The sequence below is a fragment of the Epinephelus fuscoguttatus genome, linkage group LG21 (genome assembly GCF_011397635.1).
Source record: "Epinephelus fuscoguttatus linkage group LG21, E.fuscoguttatus.final_Chr_v1".
In the NCBI taxonomy this organism is placed as follows: Eukaryota; Metazoa; Chordata; class Actinopteri; order Perciformes; family Serranidae; genus Epinephelus; species Epinephelus fuscoguttatus.
In genome coordinates this window covers 2,666,618-2,689,596 of record NC_064772.1, presented here as the reverse complement: position 1 = coordinate 2,689,596, position 22,979 = coordinate 2,666,618, and the positions used below count along the sequence as shown (strand labels likewise).

At 40.4% G+C, this 22,979-nt stretch overlaps 1 protein-coding gene across 2 annotated transcripts in view; it reads right to left on the bottom strand.

Annotated features, from left to right (window-relative positions):
- Positions 1 to 3,419: 3,419 nt before the first annotated feature.
- Positions 3,420 to 22,979, bottom strand: part of nub1 (negative regulator of ubiquitin-like proteins 1) — a 65,942-nt gene continuing 46,382 nt past the window's right edge. Inside the window, exons 11-15 of one of the 2 annotated variants that reach the window (XM_049565774.1) lie at positions 18,807 to 18,959; positions 11,316 to 11,462; positions 11,060 to 11,140; positions 8,154 to 8,352; positions 3,420 to 4,180 (exon numbers count right to left, since the gene is read on the bottom strand). In XM_049565774.1, the coding sequence (XP_049421731.1) occupies positions 4,038 to 4,180; positions 8,154 to 8,352; positions 11,060 to 11,140; positions 11,316 to 11,462; positions 18,807 to 18,959 (723 nt within the window). In that variant the 3' untranslated portion in view covers positions 3,420 to 4,037. The remainder of the gene's footprint in view (positions 4,181 to 8,153; positions 8,353 to 11,059; positions 11,141 to 11,315; positions 11,463 to 18,806; positions 18,960 to 22,979) is intronic. The other variant, XM_049565775.1, reaches the window with a different exon arrangement.

Sequence of the window (22,979 nt, the reverse complement as noted above, 5' to 3'; positions counted from 1 at the left end):
GCCTCAGTCCAGTCCTTTCAACTTATCACATTTAACCATAGTTGTGTTTGTTTTTGTTGATGGGTAGTGGCAGCAGGTATGTGCTAAAACTTAAGTTCTGAGCCATGACTCCTTCTATTCTGGCTTCAAATAACAAAACAAGACAACCGCAACAAATTAAATTTTGGCACTAACAGTTAAAAAAAACATAAAAACAAAACGGCTTCATGGAAGCTGAATCATTCCAAATTGGCCAACATGAGCAGCGACAAACATTAAACTAATTTTAGTGAGTGGGTAGCAGTGATAAAGTCGTAGCAGTGGTAAAGTGCCTGCTGACGTGAGGTTAAAAGACCGTAATGACTGTAATGTAGATTTTGAGGGGAGTTTACATATTTACAACATGTGCAACCTTCTATATCAAATTGACACCATACCTACAGCATAACTCCACAGAGACACATACCTTACACCATAGCGTGACAAGCACCTCTCCAGAAATGTAACAAGGAAATGGCAACAAAGACCACCTGTGTATTTTTGTTAGCTGAAAATCATTTACCTTGGAGGAAACAAAGTTTTTAACTTTTATTCCACAGAAAAGAAACAATAAGTTGTGAAGACAAAGTCTCCACAAAATAGCATTGGAAGTCCTGTATGTTATGTCGGCTTTAGATGAGCAGAGGAAAACTCCACTGGCTGCTAGACTAATTTATATAATGTAAAATGTCATAGGCTTGTGTATTTGTATTTGTGGGGAAAATGTTTAGTTTAAGACAATTTGTCTGTTAACCTTACGAGCTATAATGAAGCTGATTTGTGTTCTTGTGTTTGGTATTGTCTCTATTAAGCCATGTTTAATGTGTGGCTTGAATAAATCAGCACTTTACAGAAACCCCACTGCCAACTAGTGTTTTGGAGGTATAACTGCAGATTGACATGGAGACACCACTGCACATGTATAAATGCTCACAACAGCGTAGGCTCTGCGTGGAGTCAACACACAGCTATACAGCAGTCTTTGTGGGATCTGTATTGTCAGAATTGGAATATAATAAGTATGTTTTCTTTAGTGTATAACCACCTGTTAATAAGAATCATTGTGTTATCCTTACTGTGAAGGAGCTGAAAAACATCCTACTGACTAGGGTGAGAAAAGATACACATGCACATTGACTTTACAGTTACATCACACAGACAACTGCAGGAAGTTCTTTTTTATGATGTACCTTAAAATCCCTACTAATCAATCTCTTTCCAAGGTCTACTTCCTGGCTTTTTTTTCATGGAATGCACAGGTAAGAATGCAGTCACAGGGATCCAGCAGGTGTCAATTACCTTGTTAGGTTGGACCAAGTAGTCAGGGAAGGTTGGTTAAGTTTAGCTTTGGTTTGATGTTTCTCAAATGTTTAATATATTTTGTCTGTGTTATGTATTAGTCACTGATATGTTTAATATAAAACTACTGGTAAGCTTACATTGAAAATAGATGTTGTAAAGTTAGTGGAGCACTGTCTGTGGGCCCTTCACTATGTAATGGTGTTCGTAAAGTCCGGAGGGGTATGGGCCGGGGGGAGGCAGTTAAGTGAGTGAGAAACAGGGTCAGGTTGTGTGTTTTACCTCTGTTGCACCTGTGAAACTGCCTTTGTTACCCATCAGCTGCTACATGTTTGGTGAGACACTTGGAACTGTATGTAATGTTTTGAAGATGAGAAATAAAAATCAGAGCGCTGAAAGAAAATCTCTGCTGGACTAATGTGGCTCATTTCTCTGTCATGCTATACACCTCAGTGCTGCTGGGTTCATCCTATTTGTTACCTTACAGTTACCTCAGAATGAGCCATTTATATCTACACAGGGAGCAGGTCCTCATCTATGGAGATCGCCATGTTGCACCGCTGTGTTTCTACAGTAGCCCAGAATGGACAAACTAAACACTGGCTTAAGATAGGGACACTGGTGTTTTCCTACAGGCCACTGTAGTTAGCAGCCCCTCTGCAAGAAACAGTGTCATAAAAGCACTTATTTGTAACACGAAACTGCTTTATTCAGTGTTTTTATTGATTTAACTCAGCTGGTCAGTTTGTTTTGGTTAGGAAGGATAATTTATTTCAGCTCCTGGTAAAAACCTCCTGAACATTGAAGGAATTCTATCCAGGTGAAGTTTCAGCTGGTTACAATGTGCAGTCCTCACTGCTAGACACCACTAAATCCCCCTAAATCTGACACACTGGACCTTCAAAGACTTAAGACACTGCCACATTCCTTTCAGCCTGTTGCTCGGTCATTAGCTACAGTTGAAGGTTGTTTACTTTGAAGAAATGTTTTTAGTCTATTACATGTTGTAGACAAGTACAATTTCAGACATCATTTATGCTTTAAACAGGTCACTAAGTCAGGGCTTGAAGCAAGAAAAAATCCTGTGCCTGAAATGTTTTTAGAGGGCATGAAGGGGAGGGAGTGCCTGTTGCGCTAGGGGGGTCCGGGGGCATGCAGTCAAATAGGTTAACATGGGTGCAGATTGAAAACATCGTCCTCGAAAGAGGTCTGTCTATAATTTTGCGCCCTCCTCAAGCCATGCCCACCTCCATTTATTTTTCACCCCTCTCTCCAGTTCTGCTCTATTAACACCGGGTTTAATATATTTTGCTTCCATCTCTCTGGCCTGCTCTACTCTACTTCAACGCTACTTAGCTCTCTTTCTCTACTCTACTGGTAGACTACCGCATCCACCTGTTGCACAAAACGCACACAGCAGTGTTTCCCCTAGGATGGAGTTGTAGCAGCGGAGGTGAAGCACACGCAAGAAAAATAATTTTCACGTGTGAAACTTTTTTGTATGCTTGCAAAGCACAGCCTGCTGGGATGTTTCTGTGTATCTACTGGCACCAGAAGGGCTCTTTAGGACTAAGTACATACAGTACATGTGTGCACAGTAATGAGCAGGTGAAATGTCTGTCTAGCTTACATATGAGGTGTCTCAAGATTTAGGAAAATACAATTTTATTGAATATAATAAAAGTAAAAAGTCACTTGACATTTTGTGCTATGACCTATTTAAGTGCTGGAAGTTGTTATTTACGTGACAATGCCTGAGCACAACACTAGCTCCGCTCCAACAGTGCCGTGCTGCGCAAAAGATAACGGCTTACCGGTGCCGCACCGCACTGTAGGGACTGTTCTTTACTTATGGAGGGACTGTCAGGGGAGGAGGGTGGCTGGTTGATTTTTATTTTATTTTTGTATTTGTATTTTTTTTATTGTTTTGTATTGTTTGAAAAACTTCCCTTATTTTCAAATCCAAAACTTGACAGGTATGTACTAGAAATGTCCGTCAAGCCAAAAATCCGGTACCATACTTCAAGCCCTGCATATATCTGCATTTTCAGCAATGCTTTGCAACTAACTTAAGGTTTCAGCATTGACACGGATGCAGGAAATGTACTTAATAGTTAATAAATGAACCCTTCATTTTCTTTATTGGCTCCATCAACATGAGACAATCACTAAATAAAATTTGACAAACTGCTGCGACATCACAAAACTTTTCTTGTTGTCGTCAAACGGTTTCTAAACAAAAATCACTTCAAGCAACTGTCTTTTTTAAAAAAAAAAAAAAAAAGTTTCTTTGGTTCAACAAAAGAAAATGTCACAACAACTAATGATTTCATTAAAACAAAACAAAACAAAACAATATTTATCTATTCAGAGGGAAAAATCTTAAACAGCAGTCTTAAAAGTTTTAACCAATTATAGTTTCAAATATAATCTGGACATGAATATCTGTCACGTGACAGCAGAAAATCTTTTTATACTTTTTACCTGATGTGGAGTAACAAGCTTGTTGAAACCATTGAACAGCTGCATTATTGCTGATAATTAAAACTGTCTGATGAAGAGTGGCGTTGTTATTTTGGAGATGAAGTTCGTTTGATGCCTCAGCTTTGGCACTGTACTGCCTTTAACTTAATGAGTGAAATAACTGCAGAAAACAACACATGTATTGCTTTTAAACAGAGGGTAAGTAAAGCACCCTGACTGTGTGTGTGGGTGCGTTGTCACACAGCATGTGAGGGCCCTCGGCTCAGGTATGACTTCATGGTGGCAATGAGCTCGCTTTCCTCCTCCAGCGTCAGATCGAGGTAATCCTCCTCGTGACGAGAGATGTCCTCTAACACCTCATTCACCAACTCGTTGTCGGCTGGGAACGAAACCAGGAAATGATATTAATTCTAAGAAGCTGAAGCCTGAATGACTGAAACTGTTGTTTTTGTGTGAACATGTTTTTCTTCAGGAATGTTTTCGCAAATTCCTGTGAGACGGTACATAATAGTCACATGAAATTTTCACCAATGGTTGGAAGTTGTGTGCAAATGCTGCCTAAGAAATATGCCAATCTGCCAGATGCATCAATGGCCTATGATTAAGGCCCAAAAATTAAATTCTTGAAAGGCCGAGCCCCTCACACCATAAGTAGGATGAACTTGGAATTCAATACACAAGTACAGCTCCATGTGCTCCTCAAAAAAAGAAAAAACACCCAGGAACCATTAAGGTCCACTGGACTGGATTTTCTGCATTTTTAAATCTTTGAAAAATGCATTTTTGACATCTCCTCCTAAACTGTAGGTCTGATTCACAGAAAATTTTCTGTGAAACATTATTTGACCAAGCCGATCAGTAATTTTCAAAAGCTTGTTGATATCTTCGTGGGTTTTGAAGATATTGACCAATGAAATTGAGAGGGGGCATGCTCAGCACATAAACAGACCTAACGCCATAACTGTTGAGCCAATCATGACAAAAACTTGCAGGAAATGTCCACAGAAGTACCTGAAACATACCCTGAAAGTCTCATTCAAGTCAAACTCTAAGGGGTGCCACAAATGTCAAAAAATTGGTGTGACATAACACAAATTAGTCTACAAATCAGATATTGTCCAATCTTTACAAAACTTGCAGGATATGTTAAATTCTAATGTTGAACCTAATTTGAATAATTTTTTTGCCCTCGATACCAGTCCTTTAATATCTAGGTATCTCTAGATATCTGCCAATACCAAATTCTGATCCAATATTTACACTTTCTTACATAATACAGCAGCACAGTGCACACTATATGTTTGACAACTGAATAACTCTGTAGTGCATTAAGGAAAAAATCCTTGCATCCAAGCTGCTCTTCAATTTTTATTTATTTTAAATTAAGTAAACAAGTCTTAAATGACAAACACTCCATTTAATCTTTTTGCCCTTGTCTCCAGGGAATGCCTCTGACCCTTTAAGAGAGTATTCTCCACTGTTTGTTTCTTCAGTGGCCTGGGTTATCTGAACGAACGGTATTTCATTCAGCATTCGGTTACATTAATAAAAAACTCTCATGTGTTTTTCATTCCTGGTGCTTTTGTTGCACTTTGTAGTGGTGTGGTGAGTGTGGTTATTGTGGGTTCTGTGCCGCTGACCGTCAGGAAAAAAAGCAAGCATATATTTTCTTTTAGTACAGGTTTAAATTATAACAACTTAATGCAATACCTAGTAGGCTAACTGGCCTCTTGAAACAGACACCTAGAAGAAATACACAATTTGCCAAATCCAAACTTACACATTGCACACTCACCAAAGTTAGCTAACGTTAATACACCTCCTATAATGGCACTGCCGGCTCCAGCTCCATCTCCGTGGTTAGCAACACCAGCAGCCTCAGCCCGTCAACCAATGCCGCGGCCAAACAGGTTGGTTATTTTGAAGCACTTTGCTGCCTCTTCTTGTAAAGATGTAAGTTTTTTGACTGCGGCTGAGCCAATCAAATTTCAAGAAAAACGAGAGCCTCTTTCGTATTGGAAGAGGCCGCTCCTATCTCCTCTTTCAAGCATCAAAACACAAGATTGACACCTACGATCCCTCTAAAGATCTCACAGCAAACAAACAACATGGGAGGGACGCCCATTGCAGCACTGACAGCCAGGGGCACCGCCAGGGACTTTAGGCACATGAAAAGAATTTTTACTGGGCCCCTTACACAGCCGGCCAGGAGGTCGGCAAAATTTTTTTACACTATTTTACATAAAACTATGCATTTTGATGGTATTTTTGACTATCATTCCCATATTTGTGAAAAAAGAACAATCTCTTCCTCTACTTCCACATTCCTCCCTGACAAACTTGAAGAGGATCCAGGATCCTGGACCTGGCTCTGTAGAGTGTACGTGACATACATAAATTATATAGTATTTCCTATAATGTAGCCTAACTATTGTAATAGCATCATAGTCACCGTTTTGTTTTACTTAAAGATGCTTTCAGTGATTTGACCAAAAATAACAAAAGAAAATGCGATTTTCACTAACAATGCCCCACTGTTCACTGTCTCCCTCTTGTAGGTCTAATTTTCTCCAAAACTGTAGACTCACAGGTGGTGGCACTGGATTTGGGGTGAAAAAATAGATATATGAGGCTACATGGTCGTTAATCTATTGAATCTTCTGATTTCCAGAATATGTAAACATTTCTCTGACTGCACTGAGAGCAGTCACCCAGTCTGCTGCACACCACAAATTTTCTACTCTGTTCCTACTGCAATTCTTCTATTTCAGTGATAGCTGAATTTTAACAAAACAAAAAAGTTAATAATAGATAATAATAGATTCATCTTTTATATCTTTTGTGTGTATTGTTTTTTGTTCTTATCTTACATTTGAGTCTATAATAAAGTTTGTCATTATTATTAATTCAACACACAGCTGCTCACCTCCTTCCTCGTGTGGGGTTACTGGTTCAGGGGCAGGTGGAGTTGGGCGCTGACAGACAGCTGCTGCTGCTGCTTCACTTGACGTATCTGTTCTTGGGCTGACCCAAAAAATCGAAGCTTTGAAGCTTCGAAGCTTCGTTCGATGGCATGGGATTGGATTGTGAATTTTTTTTTTTTGGAATACTCGGCCATTTTTTTCTCCCTTTTTTTTGGGGGGACCTGAATGCAACACCATCTCCGACAAGGAAATAGAAAGCCTGACATGCAATGAATGGAGACCTATTATCCTGCTTGAACACAGACAACTAAATTCTTTCAACAATGTGACTTAAAGTAATGATAAAATAGATTTTATTAATGTACAATAATATGCTGATGGTGACATTTTCCACCGGTCCGCTGCGCTCTGAGTCTGGTGTCTGTGACACATGCTGCTCTGAGTCACGCATCTGTCTACTACTTATCAGCAGTGTTTTTTCGTTTGTGAATATTTTTATCTTAATTCTAGGGTTGCAAGGAACTACCTTTTCTTCGCCATAATTTGTAAGTTATTAACTTTTTTGGACTTTTTTTTTTTTTTTTTTGCTCAGCACCTCCCCTCTCTTTCTCCTCTGTTAGCTTCCTTTCTTTCCGTTTTTGGCTACCTGATTTTTGAGGCATAATGCCGTCTCCGCCTCCTTACCTGCTGTCTGTGACAAATTACGGCGCACTGCGGCTGATCCAGTTGGGGGGGGGGGTGTCCATGTTTCCAAAACAAATAAAGTTATTGTTAACAGTACATTGTAAATAAAATATATTTGTGATTATTATTATAGTTTTATTAGGGGGCCTCTCTGGGCCCCTCTTAATCATGGGCCCCTAGAATCCTCCCCCCCCCACCCCCCCCCCACCCCCCTTTTTCGGCGCCCCAGTTGACAGCTAGCAACTAGCTTGACATTCACTTGTCTCATCGGGCCAGCCACACCGGCCCATTTGGTGACTGGCCAATCCTCCATTGAACGAGACTGACAACTTCTCACATGAAATGCCCGTGCGCATATGTTCGCTTCATCTTTTTTCTGTGGCTTCGCTCCACAGCCCACAAGTAAAACCACCTGCAGGTGATCTTGATCTGATCTTTAAGATCAGACCACGACATCCCAAGTTGGACCACACGTGTAAAATTATTTTGACATCGGCTGATAAAGAGCACCACCAGTTCCAAACAAGTTTTGCAAAATGTGTCCATAAATCAATAGTGGTTTGTCCAAACCTGTTTTTCTCTCCGATTTCTAAGTGGATTTATGGATGTTTCTTCTGGATGAAGTCACACTGAACAATATCCTGCTGAATGTCTATTACATACCATAATATCCTGTCTGGTCACCATGGTTACAATGTCCTGAATGATGCATTATATGACAGACCTGTCACCTTTGCGTCCTACCTGTGGAGTTGGAGGAGGTGCTGGGCTCCTCAGAGGAGGGTGAGGAGGAAGAGGAGGTGGAGGGCGGGGACACAGACAGGAGCTCCGGGGAGAGGACTCCCTGGTTGTCCAGCAGCAGCTGAGTCGCTGATTGGACATCTCCACCTGTTAGTCTCAGAGCTGCTTCAGAGACACCCCGTTCAAAACCCAGATACAACAGCTGCACAGACACACAGAGGGAGGAGTCTGTCACGCCCTCTCAGGCTTTAACACACTACAGGGGTGTAGGGTTTGACCTTTGACTTTTAGGATACGAAATGTCATCACTTCATTAGTTCATCCTATTAGACACTTTTGTCACAGTAAGCGTATGAATTCTTGAGTTATGGCAAAAACATGTTTTGTGAGGTCACAGTGACCTTGACTGTCCAACACCGAAATCAAATCAGTTCATTGCTGAGTCCAAGTGGACATTAAAGCTATAGTTGGTAATGTTGGAGAGCTAGCAAGATTTGAAAGTGGCACCTCCTCTAAGCCCCCCCGCCCCCCAATCAGTGCTCCGTCCAAAGCCATGCCCCCACAAACTTGAACATCCTGCAGTACACTGACAGAGAAGCTAATGTTAGCATTGGGCTAATACGAGCTACAAAAGTGGCTAAGTTGGCTAACCTTACATATTTCATGAAAATAACAAATCCCCCCGAAGCAAAACAAATAATTACCTGTCTAACGGAAAGACAGCAACCTCTGCATCACTTTTCAGGCCCTTCAGCTCCCTCAGTTGTCTCCACCATTCAAAAGCTGCTGTTGACTCTGGTTTGTCCTCTCGCTTTATCCAAAGCCTTTTTTGTCGCAGCCTTTTCTGCCTCCGACTTTCTTTTCTTAGCCTGTTTAGCGGTCGAGCCGTTACAAGTAGGGATGTCCCGATCCAGCTTTTTCACTTCCGATCCGATACCGATATTACAGCCTTGAGTTTTGGCCGATACCGATCCAATCCAAGCATGTATTATACATATTTACTTATTTTGTTGTCAGTCATGTTAGAAAAGGTCTGATCAAGCAATATTACTCTAACAAGAACAACTACTTAATCAGGATAGTTAGAATGATCCACAACAGTTGGTATGAGAAACTGACCTGTTTATTGTTAACAGGGTTAAATAAACAAACTTTAAACTTGAACATTAACATTAAATAAAAAATATAGCTGGTTTGCTTTGGCCCCCTAATAAATAGAAAATAAATCAACACAAGAAAGAAAATGTCTAACATTGAAATTAAAATAGCAGCAAAACTCCACACACTTGTGCTTTGGCCCCCTAATAAATAAAAAATAGATTAACACCACAAGACATTGTTGACATTTAACAAACAATGCAGCCTTTCCTTTTCAGTTATTTTTGTAGTGTCAGTGCCAGCCTGGTGCACAGGCACACAATATTGTACAACTGTTTAAACAAGCAATAGTCCATCCATGGCTCCAATTTCACTAATTGTGCCCAAAACAACGCCATCAGTGCTCTTTACTTAAACATTAACAGTGTAAACCAAATAAAAATATCACTCTCAAAAAGCCAGAGCAGAAAACAAACAGTCAGTTAACTAAATTGACCGCTACCCTTCCTACCCTTCCCTCTGTGCGTGTCTGCATGCTGGCCTGGTGGATTGATAGTAAGTGCTGGAGCGGATCACTGGAATGGACTGCTTGAATCGTGGAGCGCTGGGCTGGCCGGAAAACCTGGATCGCAGTCCGATCTGATGCCGATGCACGTTTTTTGCTAATATTGGCGGCCGATACCGATCCGAACATCAGATCGGGACATCTCTAGTTACAAGTAATGCTGGAAGTAGTACTTTTGGCTGCATTTTCTCTGCCATTGTTCAGCAAACTTATTCTCCTGCTAACTCGGTATTCCTGCTGAGGAGTGTGCTGAATACTTCCGGCAATGGTGACACGTGATGAGTGCACGCAGGGAGGAGGGAGGAAGGGACAGAGGGGGGCTTGGTTAGGACGAGACATGAAGGCATCTGATTGGTTCTTTACACTCGCACTGAGAGGCAGGGATTGGTCAGAGTTTTTACAGGCCTGCAGCTGCCACAAAGGTCAGATTTTTTTCGTTCCTTTTTCTGAACACATTATGTATTGACTACTCTCAGGATGGAAGGACCATTTCACCCAGTATAACAAAAAGTGTTTCTGAACAGGATTACCAACTATAGCTTTAATGCCAAATTTGCAGAAGTTTCCTCAAGGTGTTTTTGAGATCAACATAAAACATCAAACAAATGCAGGGTCACAGTGACCTTTGACGACCAAAATCTAATCAGCTAATCCTTGACTCAAATTGGACATTTGTGTCAAATTATAAAAAAAAAAAAACAAGAAGAGGTTCCTAAGATATCACAATCACGATCACGAGAATACAACAAAGAGGGTCACAGTGACCTACACTTTTCACTACCAAAAATTAATCAGTTCATCCTTGACTAAAAGTGGACATTTGTGCCAACTTTGAAAATATTCCATGAAGGGGTTCTTGAGGCATCGCGTTCGTGAGAATGAGGCAGACAAGGTCACAGTGGCCTTTGACCTATGACCACCAATATCTAATCAGTTCATGGTTGACTCCAAGTGGACAATTGTGCCAAATTTGTAAAAATGCCCTCCAGGCATTCGAAATATTGCGTTCACAAGAATGGGATGACCATCTGCAAAGGTCCAGATGATTCCATACAGTAACATATTGACTCCATAACACATTTTTAACATCTACAAATATCGTTGTATTTTGTTGTTACCTTTCAAAAGAGACTAAAACCACCCCTGTACTCCTGATCTCAGAGTACTGTGGGTCTGCCTTGGAGAGGTGTTGTAGATTCAATTTACAGGAGTGGTAAGTAGGTTCTAGGAGTAGGAGTATCTTTACCTGCTCCACCTTCTCCGGATCGACTACCCCCTCTGTGTTGTTATTGGTCGCCTGGGCAACTTGAGTAGAGTCCTGGAGGATCTTAAGACAACACAAAACAAGTTCAACAACTTAAACTTTCACCACTTACTGGAGTCTTTCAGAGCTTTGACGACAGCTGAGCCATCTCCATCTGCTGAGGAAGACTCTCTGCCTTTTTCTCAGTAGTAAAAAAAGTATTCAGATCCTTTACTGCAGTAAAAGTACAGGTACTGACTTCGTAAGCTTTGTTCATGTCTCCGTCAGCGAGGTGCAGAGCTCTGGCAGCATCCCTTCTGGAGTATCCCATCTCTGTGAGAGTGGAGATGTCCTCCATCCTCTTGCTCCTCTTCTGCCTCTCCCTCTGCTTCAGCTCCTCTCGCTCCTGATCAACACAACACTTATTCTTATTGTCAGGCCCACACAGAATCTGTAGATTATTCAAACTGTTTTCAGCGGTGATCCAAAATGAAAATCTGTGGAATTCTGCCAAAAAAAATTCTTTTTTGCTCATAATGTAACAGACAACATTCATTTATGATACTTATTGTTGTTGAACAAAAATAACCTCACACAATACATTAAAATCTAAAATTACCTCAAGTAGGCTAAAAGAAGTACTTAGAAGATTTTAGTAGAAACTCTGAATCCAAAATTTGATTTAATCATGATTACTTTAAGAAAATTAAACATTTGTTGGAAAAATCAAAATCAAATCAACAAAATGTGGGACACATGGCTATTGAAATGGTAGGTTCCATATAACAGCAGATCATAGAGGGACATCAGACAGCCAGGATTGTCACCTAGCTGCTAAATGACACTTGGGGAGCAGTCGGGCGGAGAGCAAAAGAGTCCCTCAGAAGGACACTCCCTGCTGTGTGTGAAGGCAACATGTGGTATCCCAATTTGCTTGCTATCAAAATGGAACAGGAAGATAAAATAAGACAAAGGACAACAGACTCCATGTTTTACGACTAATGTAGACTGACAGAAGCACAGGGGCTCAGGATTACTTAATTCTAGTGGCTTTATGTGACCAGACAAAGGTTTTGAGATCAAAAACAGCGAAGGAAAAACACAATCTGTAGTGGTAAATGTACAAAGGAGGTTTTGTTTGCCTATTTGTTTGCTGATCTGTGCCATCAGTACGAGCTGTGCAGTGTTGTTTGATGTATGTATATATGTACATATACATATATACAGTACAGGCCAAAAGTTTGGACACACCTTCTCATTCAATGCGTTTTCTTTATTTTCATGACTATTTACATTGTAGATTCTCACTGAAGGCATCAAAACTATGAATGAACACATGTGGAGTCATGTACTTAACAAAAAAAGGTGAAATAACTGAAAACATGTTTTATATTCTAGTTTCTTCAAAATAGCCACCCTTTGCTCTGATTACTGCTTTGCACACTCTTGGCATTCTCTCCATGAGCTTCAAGAGGTAGTCACCTGAAATGGTTTTCCAACAGTCTTGAAGGAGTTCCCAGAGGTGTTTAGCACTTGTTGGCCCCTTTGCCTTCACTCTGCGGTCCAGCTCACCCCAAACCATCTCGATTGGGTTCAGGTCCGGTGACTGTGGAGGCCAGGTCATCTGCCGCAGCACTCCATCACTCTCCTTCTTGGTCAAATAGCCCTTACACAGCCTGGAGGTGTGTTTGGGGTCATTGTCCTGTTGAAAAATAAATGATCGTCCAACTAAACGCAAACCGGATGGGATGGCATGTCGCTGCAGGATGCTGTGGTAGCCATGCTGGATTCAGTGTGCCTTCAATTTGAATAAATCCCCAACAGTGTCACCAGCAAACACCCCACACCATCACACCTCCTCCTCCTCCATGCTTCACAGTGGGAACCAGGCATGTGGAATCCATCCGTTCACCTTTTCTGCGTCTCACAAAGACTCAAATTTGGACTCATCAGACCAAAGCACAGATTTCCACTGGTCTAATGTCCATTCCTTGTGTTTCTTGGCCCAAACAAATCTCTTCTGCTTGTTGCCTCTCCTTAGCAGTGGTTTCCTAGCAGCTATTTGACCATGAAGGCCTGATTCGCGCAGTCTCCTCTTAACACTTGTTCTAGAGATGGGTCTGCTGCTAGAACTCTGTGTGGCATTCATCTGCTCTCTGATCTGAGCTGCTGTTAACTTGCGATTTCTGAGGCTGGTGACTCGGATGAACTTATCCTCAGAAGCAGAGGTGACTCTTGGTCTTCCTTTCTGGTCGGTCCTCATGTGTGCCAGTTTCATTGTAGCGCTTGATGGTTTTGCGACTCACTTGGGGACACATTTAAAGTTTTTGCAATTTTCGGACTGACTGACCTTCATTTCTTAAAGTAATGATGGCCACTCGTTTTCTTTAGTTAGCTGATTGGTTCTTGCCATAATATGAATTTTAACAGTTGTCCAATAGGGCTGTCGGCTGTGTATTAACCTGACTTCTGCACAACACAACTGATGGTCCCAACCCCATTGATAAAGCAAGAAATTCCACTAATTAACCCTGATAAGGCACACCTGTGAAGTGGAAACCATTTCAGGTGACTACCTCTTGAAGCTCATGGAGAGAATGCCAAGAGTGTGCAAAGCAGTAATCAGAGCAAAGGGTGGCTATTTTGAAGAAACTAGAATATAAAACATGTTTTCAGTTATTTCACCTTTTTTTGTTAAGTACATAACTCCACATGTGTTCATTCATAGTTTTGATGCCTTCAGTGAGAATCTACAATGTAAATAGTCATGAAAATAAAGAAATCGCATTGAATGAGAAGGTGTGTCCAAACTTTTGGCCTGTACTGTATATATATATATATATATATATATATATATATATATATCGATATATATAGATATGTGCGCGCACACACACACACACAGATATATATATATATATATATATATACATATATATACAGTACAGGCCAAAAGTTTGGACACACCTTCTCATTCAATGCGTTTTCTTTATTTTCATGACTATTTACATTGTAGATTCTCACTGAAGGCATCAAAACTATGAATGAACACATGTGGAGTTATGTACTTAACAAAAAAAGGTGAAATACCTGAAAACATGTTTTATATTCTAGTTTCTTCAAAATAGCCACCCTTTGCTCTGATTACTGCTTTGCACACTCTTGGCATTCTCTCCATGAGCTTCAAGAGGTAGTCACCTGAAATGGTTTCCACTTCACAGGTGTGCCTTATCAGGGTTAATTAGTGGAATTTCTTGCTTTATCAATGGGGTTGGGACCATCAGTTGTGTTGTGCAGAAGTCAGGTTAATACACAGCCGACAGCCCTATTGGACAACTGTTAAAATTCATATTATGGCAAGAACCAATCAGCTAACTAAAGAAAAACGAGTGGCCATCATTACTTTAAGAAATGAAGGTCAGTCAGTCCGGAAAATTGCAAAAACTTTAAATGTGTCCCCAAGTGGAGTCGCAAAAACCATCAAGTGCTACAACGAAAGTGGCACACATGAGGACCGACCCAGGAAAGGAAGACCAAGAGTCATCTCTGCTTCTGAGGATAAGTTCATCCGAGTTACCAGCCTCAGAAATCGCAAGTTAACAGCAGCTCAGATCAGAGAGCAGATGAATGCCACACAGAGTTCTAGCAGCAGACCCATCTCTACAACAACTGTTAAGAGGAGACTGTGCGAATCAGGCCTTCATGGTCAAATAGCTGCTAGGAAACCACTGCTAAGGAGAGGCAACAAGCAGAAGAGATTTGTTTGGGCCAAGAAACACAAGGAATGGACATTAGACCAGTGGAAATCTGTGCCCTGGTCTGATGAGTCCAAATTTAAGATCTTTGGTTCCAACCGCCGTGTCTTTGTGAGACGCAGAAAAGGTGAACGGATGGATTCCACATGCCTGGTTCCCACTGTGAAGCATGGAGGAGGAGGTGTGATGGTGTGGGGGTGTTTTGCTGGTGACACTGTTGGGGATTTATTCAAAATTGAAGGCACACTGAACCAGCATGGCTACCACAGCATCCTGCAGCGACATGCCATCCCATCCGGTTTGCGTTTAGTTGGACGATCATTTATTTTTCAACAGGACAATGACCCCAAACACACTTCCAGGCTGTGTAAGGGCTATTTGACCAAGAAGGAGAGTGATGGAGTGCTGCGGCAGATGACCTGGCCTCCACAGTCACCGGACCTGAACCCAATTGAGATGGTTTGGGGTGAGCTGGACCGCAGAGTGAAGGCAAAGGGGCCAACAAGTGCTAACACCTCTGGGAACTCCTTCAAGACTGTTGGAAAACCATTTCAGGTGACTACCTCTTGAAGCTCATCGAGAGAATGCCAAGAGTGTGCAAAGCAGTAATCAGAGCAAAGGGTGCCTAGGAGGAGGCCGAGGAGGGGGAGTTGCAGCCATTTTTAACTCTAGTCTGTTAATCAGCCCTAAACCTAAACTAGATTATAATTCATTTGAAAGCCTCGTTCTTAGTCTTTTACATCCGACCTGAAAAACCTCGCAGCCACTTTTATTTGTTATAGTGTACCATGCTCCTGGCCCGTATTCTGAATTTGTATCTGAATTCTCAGAGTTTTTATCCAGTTTAGTTCTTAAATCAGATAAAGTTATTATTGTAGGCGATTTTAACATTCATGTCGACGTTGATAATGACTCCCTGGCTACCGCGTTTATCTCATTATTAGACTCCATTGGCTTCAGTCAGGGTGTACATGAACCCACTCACTGTTTTAACCATACCCTCGATCTAGTTCTGACGTACGGAATTGAAATTGATAACCTAAAAGTCTTTCCACAGAATCCCTCGCTATCGGATCATTATCTGATTACTTTTCTGATTTCTTTTTACTCGATCACACGCCACTCAGCAACAGTTACTATACTAGATGTTTATCAGATAGTGCTGTCGCAAAATTTAAGGAAAAGATTACTCCGTCATTAAATTCAATACCAAGTCCCTCAGTAACAGAGGTTTCCCATACCGACTTTGATCATTTTGTCGATAGCGCCGTAGGCTCGCTGCTAACAACACTTGACTCTGTAGCTCCTCTTAAAAAGAAGTTAAAAAAGCAAAGAAAATTCGCTCCATGGTATAACTCTCAAACCCGTAAGTTAAAACAAATATCGCGAAAGTTTGAAAGGAATTGGCGATTAACCAAACTGGAAGAATCTCGTTCCGCAATGCCAGCACTCAGCATTAATAGAAGACAATAAGAACAACCCCAGGTTTCTTTTCAGCACTGTAGCCAGGCTGACTGAGAGTCAAAGCTCTATTGAGCCTTGTATTCCTTTAGCCCTTAGCAGTAATGATTTTATGAGCTTTTTTAATGACAAAATTCTAACTATTAGAGGCAAAATTCATGACCTCCTGTCCTCAGATAGTACCTATCTAACCTCAAACACAGCTGTAAAACCTAATATATATTTAGATTGCTTCTCCCCAATTTCTCTTCAAGAATTGACTGTTGTGATTTCTTCATCTAAATCATCAACGTGTCTCTTAGACCCCATCCCAACTAGGCTACTTAAGGAGGTCTTTCCTTTAGTTAACACTCATATATTAGATATGATCAATATATCCTTATTAACAGGCTATGTACCACAGTCTTTTAAGGTAGCTGTAATTAAACCTCTACTAAAAAAGCCCACCCTGGATCCAGAGGTGTTAGCCAACTATAGACCAATATCTAATCTTCCCTTTATGTCAAAGATCCTTGAGAAAGTAGTGACCAGCTGTGTGATTTTCTCCATGATAATAATTTATTTGAGGAATTTCAGTCAGGATTTAGAGTGCATCATAGCACTGAGACAGCACTAGTTAAAATTACAAATGACCTTCTGATTGCTTCGGACAAAGGACTTGTCTCTGTACTTGTTTTATTAGATCTTAGTGCGGCGTTTGACACAATTGACCATCAAATTCTACTGCAGAGACTGGAACACTTAATTGGCCTAAAAGGTTCTGCACTAAGCTGGTTTAAATCTTATTTATCTGATCGTTTTCAGTTTGTTCACGTTCATAATGAATCGTCATTACGTACCAAAGTTTGTTTTGGAGTTCCGCAAGGTTCTGGGCTCGGACCAATCCTATTTACTCTATATATGCTTCCTTTAGGTAACATCATTAGAAATCACTCTATAAATTTCCATTGTTATGCGGATGATACTCAGTTGTATTTATCGATGAAGCCAGAAGAAAGTAATCAATTAACTAAACTCTATAATTGCCTTAAGGACATAAAAACTTGGATGAGCACCAATTTCCTGATGTTAAATTCAGACAAAACTGAAGTTATTGTTCTTATTGTAGTTATTGTCAAGCTCCGTCATATCTTAGAGAGCTCATAGTGCCTTATTATCCCACCAGAACACTGCGCCCTGAGAACGCAGGGTTACTCGTGGTCCCTAAAGTCTCCAAAAGTAGATCAGGAGCCAGAGCCTTTAGCTATCAGGCTCCTCTCCTGTGGAATCATCTTCCTGTTACGGTCCGGGAGGCAGACACCGTCTTCACATTTAAGACTAGACTTAAGACTTTCCTCTTTGATAAAGCTTATAGTTAGGGCTGGCTCAGGCTTGCCCTGTACCAGCCCCTAGTTAGGCTGACTTAGGCCTAGTCTGCCGGAGGACCCCCCTATAATACACCGGGCACCTTCCCTTCTTCTTCTTCTCTCTCTCTCTCTCTCTCTCTCTCTCGTATTCTATTACTGCATCTTGCTAACTCGGTCATTCTGGATGTCACTAACTCGGCTTCTTCTCCGGAGCCTTTGTGCTCCACTGTCTCTCAGATTAACTATCGCAGCGGTGCCTGGACAGCGTGACGTGTGTGGTTGTGCTGCTGCCGTGGTCCTGCCAGATGCCTCCTCCTGCTGCTGCTGCCATCATTAGTCATTAGTCATACTTCTACTGTTATTATACACGACTATTGTCACACATGTATACTGCCAGATATTAATACATACTTTCAACATATTGTACCACAGTAGCCAGAACTATAACTATAATATTATTACTTTCAATAATGTTGTTGTAAGCTACTGTCATTACCTGCATCTCTCTCTCTCTCTCTCTCTCTCTCTCTCTCTCTCTCTCTCTCATTGTGTCATGTGGATTACTGTTAATTTGTTATGCTGATCTGTTCTGTACGACATCTATTGCACGTCTGTCCGTCCTGGAAGAGGGATCCCTCCTCAGTTGCTCTTCCTGAGGTTTCTAACGTTTTTTTTTCCCCGTTAAAGGGATTTTTTTGGGGAGTTTTTCCTTATCCGCTGCGAGGGTCATAAGGACAGAGAGATGTCGTATGCTGTAAAGCCCTGTGAGGCAAATTGTGATTTGTGATATTGGGCTGTATAAATAAAATTGAATTGAATTGAATTGAATATATATATATATATACATACATACATATGTGTGTGTGTGTAGGTGAACAATGGCTGCAGGTGGAGTTACCTGAATTAGCCTCAGATCAATCACATCAAACACATTACACACATCACATCCACGCGAGTGACTTTTAAACACATGCTTCAATGAAAGAGATACTACTTAAAAAAATCTGTCATTTTATACAAAAGAGTTAAAATGGTCAATGCTGCAAATTCAGTTAGATTAGACTGCTTAAATAATTCTTCCTTCTTTTACATGTCATACCATCTTGTGTTTTCTTTTTTATGTGTCTGAATCTTTAAATACTTGGTTACAGAAATGTGTGTGTGTGTGTGTGTGTGTGTGTGTGTTACCTGTCTCTGGTTGCAGATGTGGATGGCAGCCTCCTGCAGGTCTCCCTGACAGGCTCGGAGGCCAAGTCGAGCTTCTCTCTCAGTGAAACCAAGAGCCATCAGCTGAGCCATTTTCTCTGAGTCCGGACACAGACGGCTGTACAGAGACTCTACCTGAAACACACACATCACACATCACACATCACACACACACACACACACACACACATTTACATATCACAACACGTTTCATTGCTAGGAAACAGAAATAGAACCAGAGCGTGACAGATGAATGAAGAGAAACTTCATCAATCTAACAATAAAAATCCTCATGGCACCAGATAGTAAAATGGTCTGTATTAATCCTGTCAAATATTTCCTTTATTTTAAACCACAACCTGATTTATTTTGCTGTGATGAGATTATATGAGGTGAAAGGCAGCAGCCTGTGATGTGGGCTGTTTAAAACACCTGTGCGTATAATTTTTGAACACATTATGAATGAAAGAAGCTGCCAAGATCAAAATTAAATAAATGAAGACTCAACAAATAAATTAATATGCCATTAAATTGTAGCCTGGAAATCCAGACTCAAATCTAGAAAGACACTGAGTCTGGCCCTCACCCATACACCCTTCCTACCCAAGGGGCGGCACTTGCTGTATCCTGTTGGCAAAACAGCAAAAACATCCTTCCTGGAAACTAAGGCTTCTAGGGTAATACATAAAGAAATGTTTAAAAAATGATACATAAATAAATAAATTTGGGGAATTAAAGAGGGTGGAAACAATAAATAAATAAATGTAAATATTAATAAATACATTTTAAACAAATTTAAGATAAATTTTAAAAATACATCCAAAAATGAATAAATGAATTAATTAAGTGAATAAAAATGAATAAATAAAGACAGCAAATCAATTAAAATAACAATAATTGCATTATGCAGAAGAAATGCATAGTGCAATGTGTAAAGAAATAAAAAACAAATAAATAACATGGGGTAATAAATATGGGGAAAAGTGCAGAGGAAAACTTATAAATATATTAATAATTGAAAAATTTGTAAATTGATTCAAAGCAATAAAAATAAATAAATATAAAAAATACTAAACTTGCACCGATTAATCGGCAGTGCTCGGAACTGGGTTTTCACGTGATCGGCTATGACCTGCGACCGGCCGGTCAGTCTAAAATATGCCGATTTAAAGCACCGGTCAAATTCCTGGCACGCCGCATGATTGCCATCGTGTAACATCAGCAGCGCACACGCACATGTACAACTCACGGCTTAGGCGATGTGAGGAAGGGGACCTCAGGGACACACTGGTTTGGGTAGGACAACAGTGGAGTAAATGATTCCGGCCAGAGAATCAGGTTCGAGAGGATACTTTAATTTTCAATGCAGGAGGTTCACAACAAGTGTGTATGTGTGTGGTTGTGAAATAAACCAAAGGAAAAATAGCTTTATACTCAATTCTTACAAATATGGCTTCTCACCTTAATCATTCACCCACACACATCAAAAGAGAGAAGGAGAAAGTTGTTAATTGTCCGTGTTAAACTGAACTGCAGAGCTCTCACTGCTGCACTGTTCCACTTGAAACTGACAAGGCACATGTCCGCGTGCCGTAGATGCGCATCTGCGTGCCGTAGATGCGCGTCCGCGTCCTCAGTGCTAAGAGCTTTCGTACAGGCGAACTACACCATGTCGGTTGTATGGAATTTTTGTCTATTCAAGAAATTACCCACAAATGCTATACACAAAGAATTATTATTTTATTTATCTATGTTTTTATCTATGAATGCCTTTTTTACTTATTTATTTTAATACTGTACCTGAAGTTATATTTGAGCAAAAAGGAAAATCGGGATTGGCCTTCCAAACACTCTGCAAATCCGAAATCGGGATTGGCCCAAAAAATTGTAATCCGTGCAAGTCTAAAAAATTGATTTAAAAAAAAAAAAAAAAAAAAAATCTGTCTTGTAAATTAAAAAAAAAAAAAATTATAATTTTAATTTCAAAATTTTCATTATAATTTCATTACAATTTCAAAAACATATTATATCAAATTTATAAAAATAAATACATATAGACTTAATGAATAAATTAACCTAACATCAATTGCATAATTAAGTGGAAATGCATAGTGAGATGTATAAAGAAAATAAAACAGAAATAAAACAGCTTGGGGAAATAAAAAGAGGGGGAAATGCAAAGGGAAAACCACACACACACACACACACACACACACACACACACACACATATATATATATATACAGTACAGGCCAAAAGTTTGGACACACCTTCTCATTCAATGCGTTTTCTTTATTTTCATGACTATTTACATTGTAGATTCTCACTGAAGGCATCAAAACTATGAATGAACACATGTGGAGTTATGTACTTAACAAAAAACGGTGAAATAACTGAAAACATGTTTTATATTCTAGTTTCTTCAAAATAGCCACCCTTTGCTCTGATTACTGCTTTGCACACTCTTGGCATTCTCTCCATGAGCTTCAAGAGGTAGTCACCTGAAATGGTTTCCACTTCACAGGTGTGCCTTATCAGGGTTAATTAGTGGAATTTCTTGCTTTATCAATGGGGTTGGGACCATCAGTTGTGTTGTGCAGAAGTCAGGTTAATACATAGCCGACAGCCCTATTGGACAACTGTTAAAATTCATATTATGGCAAGAACCAATCAGCTAACTAAAGAAAAAGAAGTGGCCATCATTACTTTAAGAAATGAAGGTCAGTCAGTCCGGAAAATTGCAAAAACTTTAAATGTGTCCCCAAGTGGAGTCGCAAAAACCATCAAGCGCTACAACGAAACTGGCACACATGAGGACCCACCCAGGAAAGGAAGACCAAGAGTCACCTCTGCTTCTGAGGATAAGTTCATCCGAGTCACCAGCCTCAGAAATCGCAAGTTAACAGCAGCTCAGATCAGAGAGCAGATGAATGCCACACAGAGTTCTAGCAGCAGACCCATCTCTACAACAAGTGTTAAGAGGAGACTGCGCGAATCAGGCCTTCATGGTCAAATAGCTGCTAGGAAACCACTGCTAAGGAGAGGCAACAAGCAGAAGAGATTTGTTTGGGCCAAGAAACACAAGGAATGGACATTAGACCAGTGGAAATCTGTGCTTTGGTCTGATGAGTCCAAATTTGAGATCTTTGGTTCCAACCGCCGTGTCTTTGTGAGGCGCATGAAAAGGTGAGCGGATGGATTCCACATGCCTGGTTCCCACTGTGAAGCATGGAGGAGGAGGTGTGATGGTGATGGGGTGTTTTGCTGGTGACACTGTTGGGGATTTATTCAAAATTGAAGGCACACTGAACCAGCATGGCTACCACAGCATCCTGCAGCGACATGCCATCCCATCCGGTTTGCGTTTAGTTGGACGATCATTTATTTTTCAACAGGACAATGACCCCAAACACACTTCCAGGCTGTGTAAGGGCTATTTGACCAAGAAGGAGAGTGATGGAGTGCTGCGGCAGATGACCTGGCCTCCACAGTCACCGGACCTGAACCCAATCGAGATGGTTTGGGGTGAGCTGGACCGCAGAGTGAAGGCAAAGGGGCCAACAAGTGCTAAACACCTCTGGGAACTCCTTCAAGACTGTTGGAAAACCATTTCAGGTGACTACCTCTTGAAGCTCATCGAGAGAATGCCAAGAGTGTGCAAAGCAGTAATCAGAGCAAAGGGTGGCTATTTTGAAGAAACTAGAATATAAAACATGTTTTCAGTTATTTCACCTTTTTTTGTTAAGTACATAACTCCACGTGTTCATTCATAGTTTTGATGCCTTCAGTGAGAATCTACAATGTAAATAGTCATGAAAATAAAGAAAACGCATTGAATGAGAAGGTGTGTCCAAACTTTTGGCCTGTACTGTACATACATATACACATACATACATATACATTAAATAGGGAAGTAAATAAATAGGGGAGTAATACAAAGATAAATTAATAAAGAAGCAAATTAAAAATGTTAACACCAATCTATGCCACACTTAATTAATTAACTAATGCCTACATATATATCTTTTTATATTTTTTGTTTTATTTCGTGGCACAGTAATTCAGCCCTTTATTTCTTGATTGACTGATTGATTTTAGCAGCCTATGTCCTTCACAATTAACAGACCAGATATAACATGTTAATCAGTGAGCTCT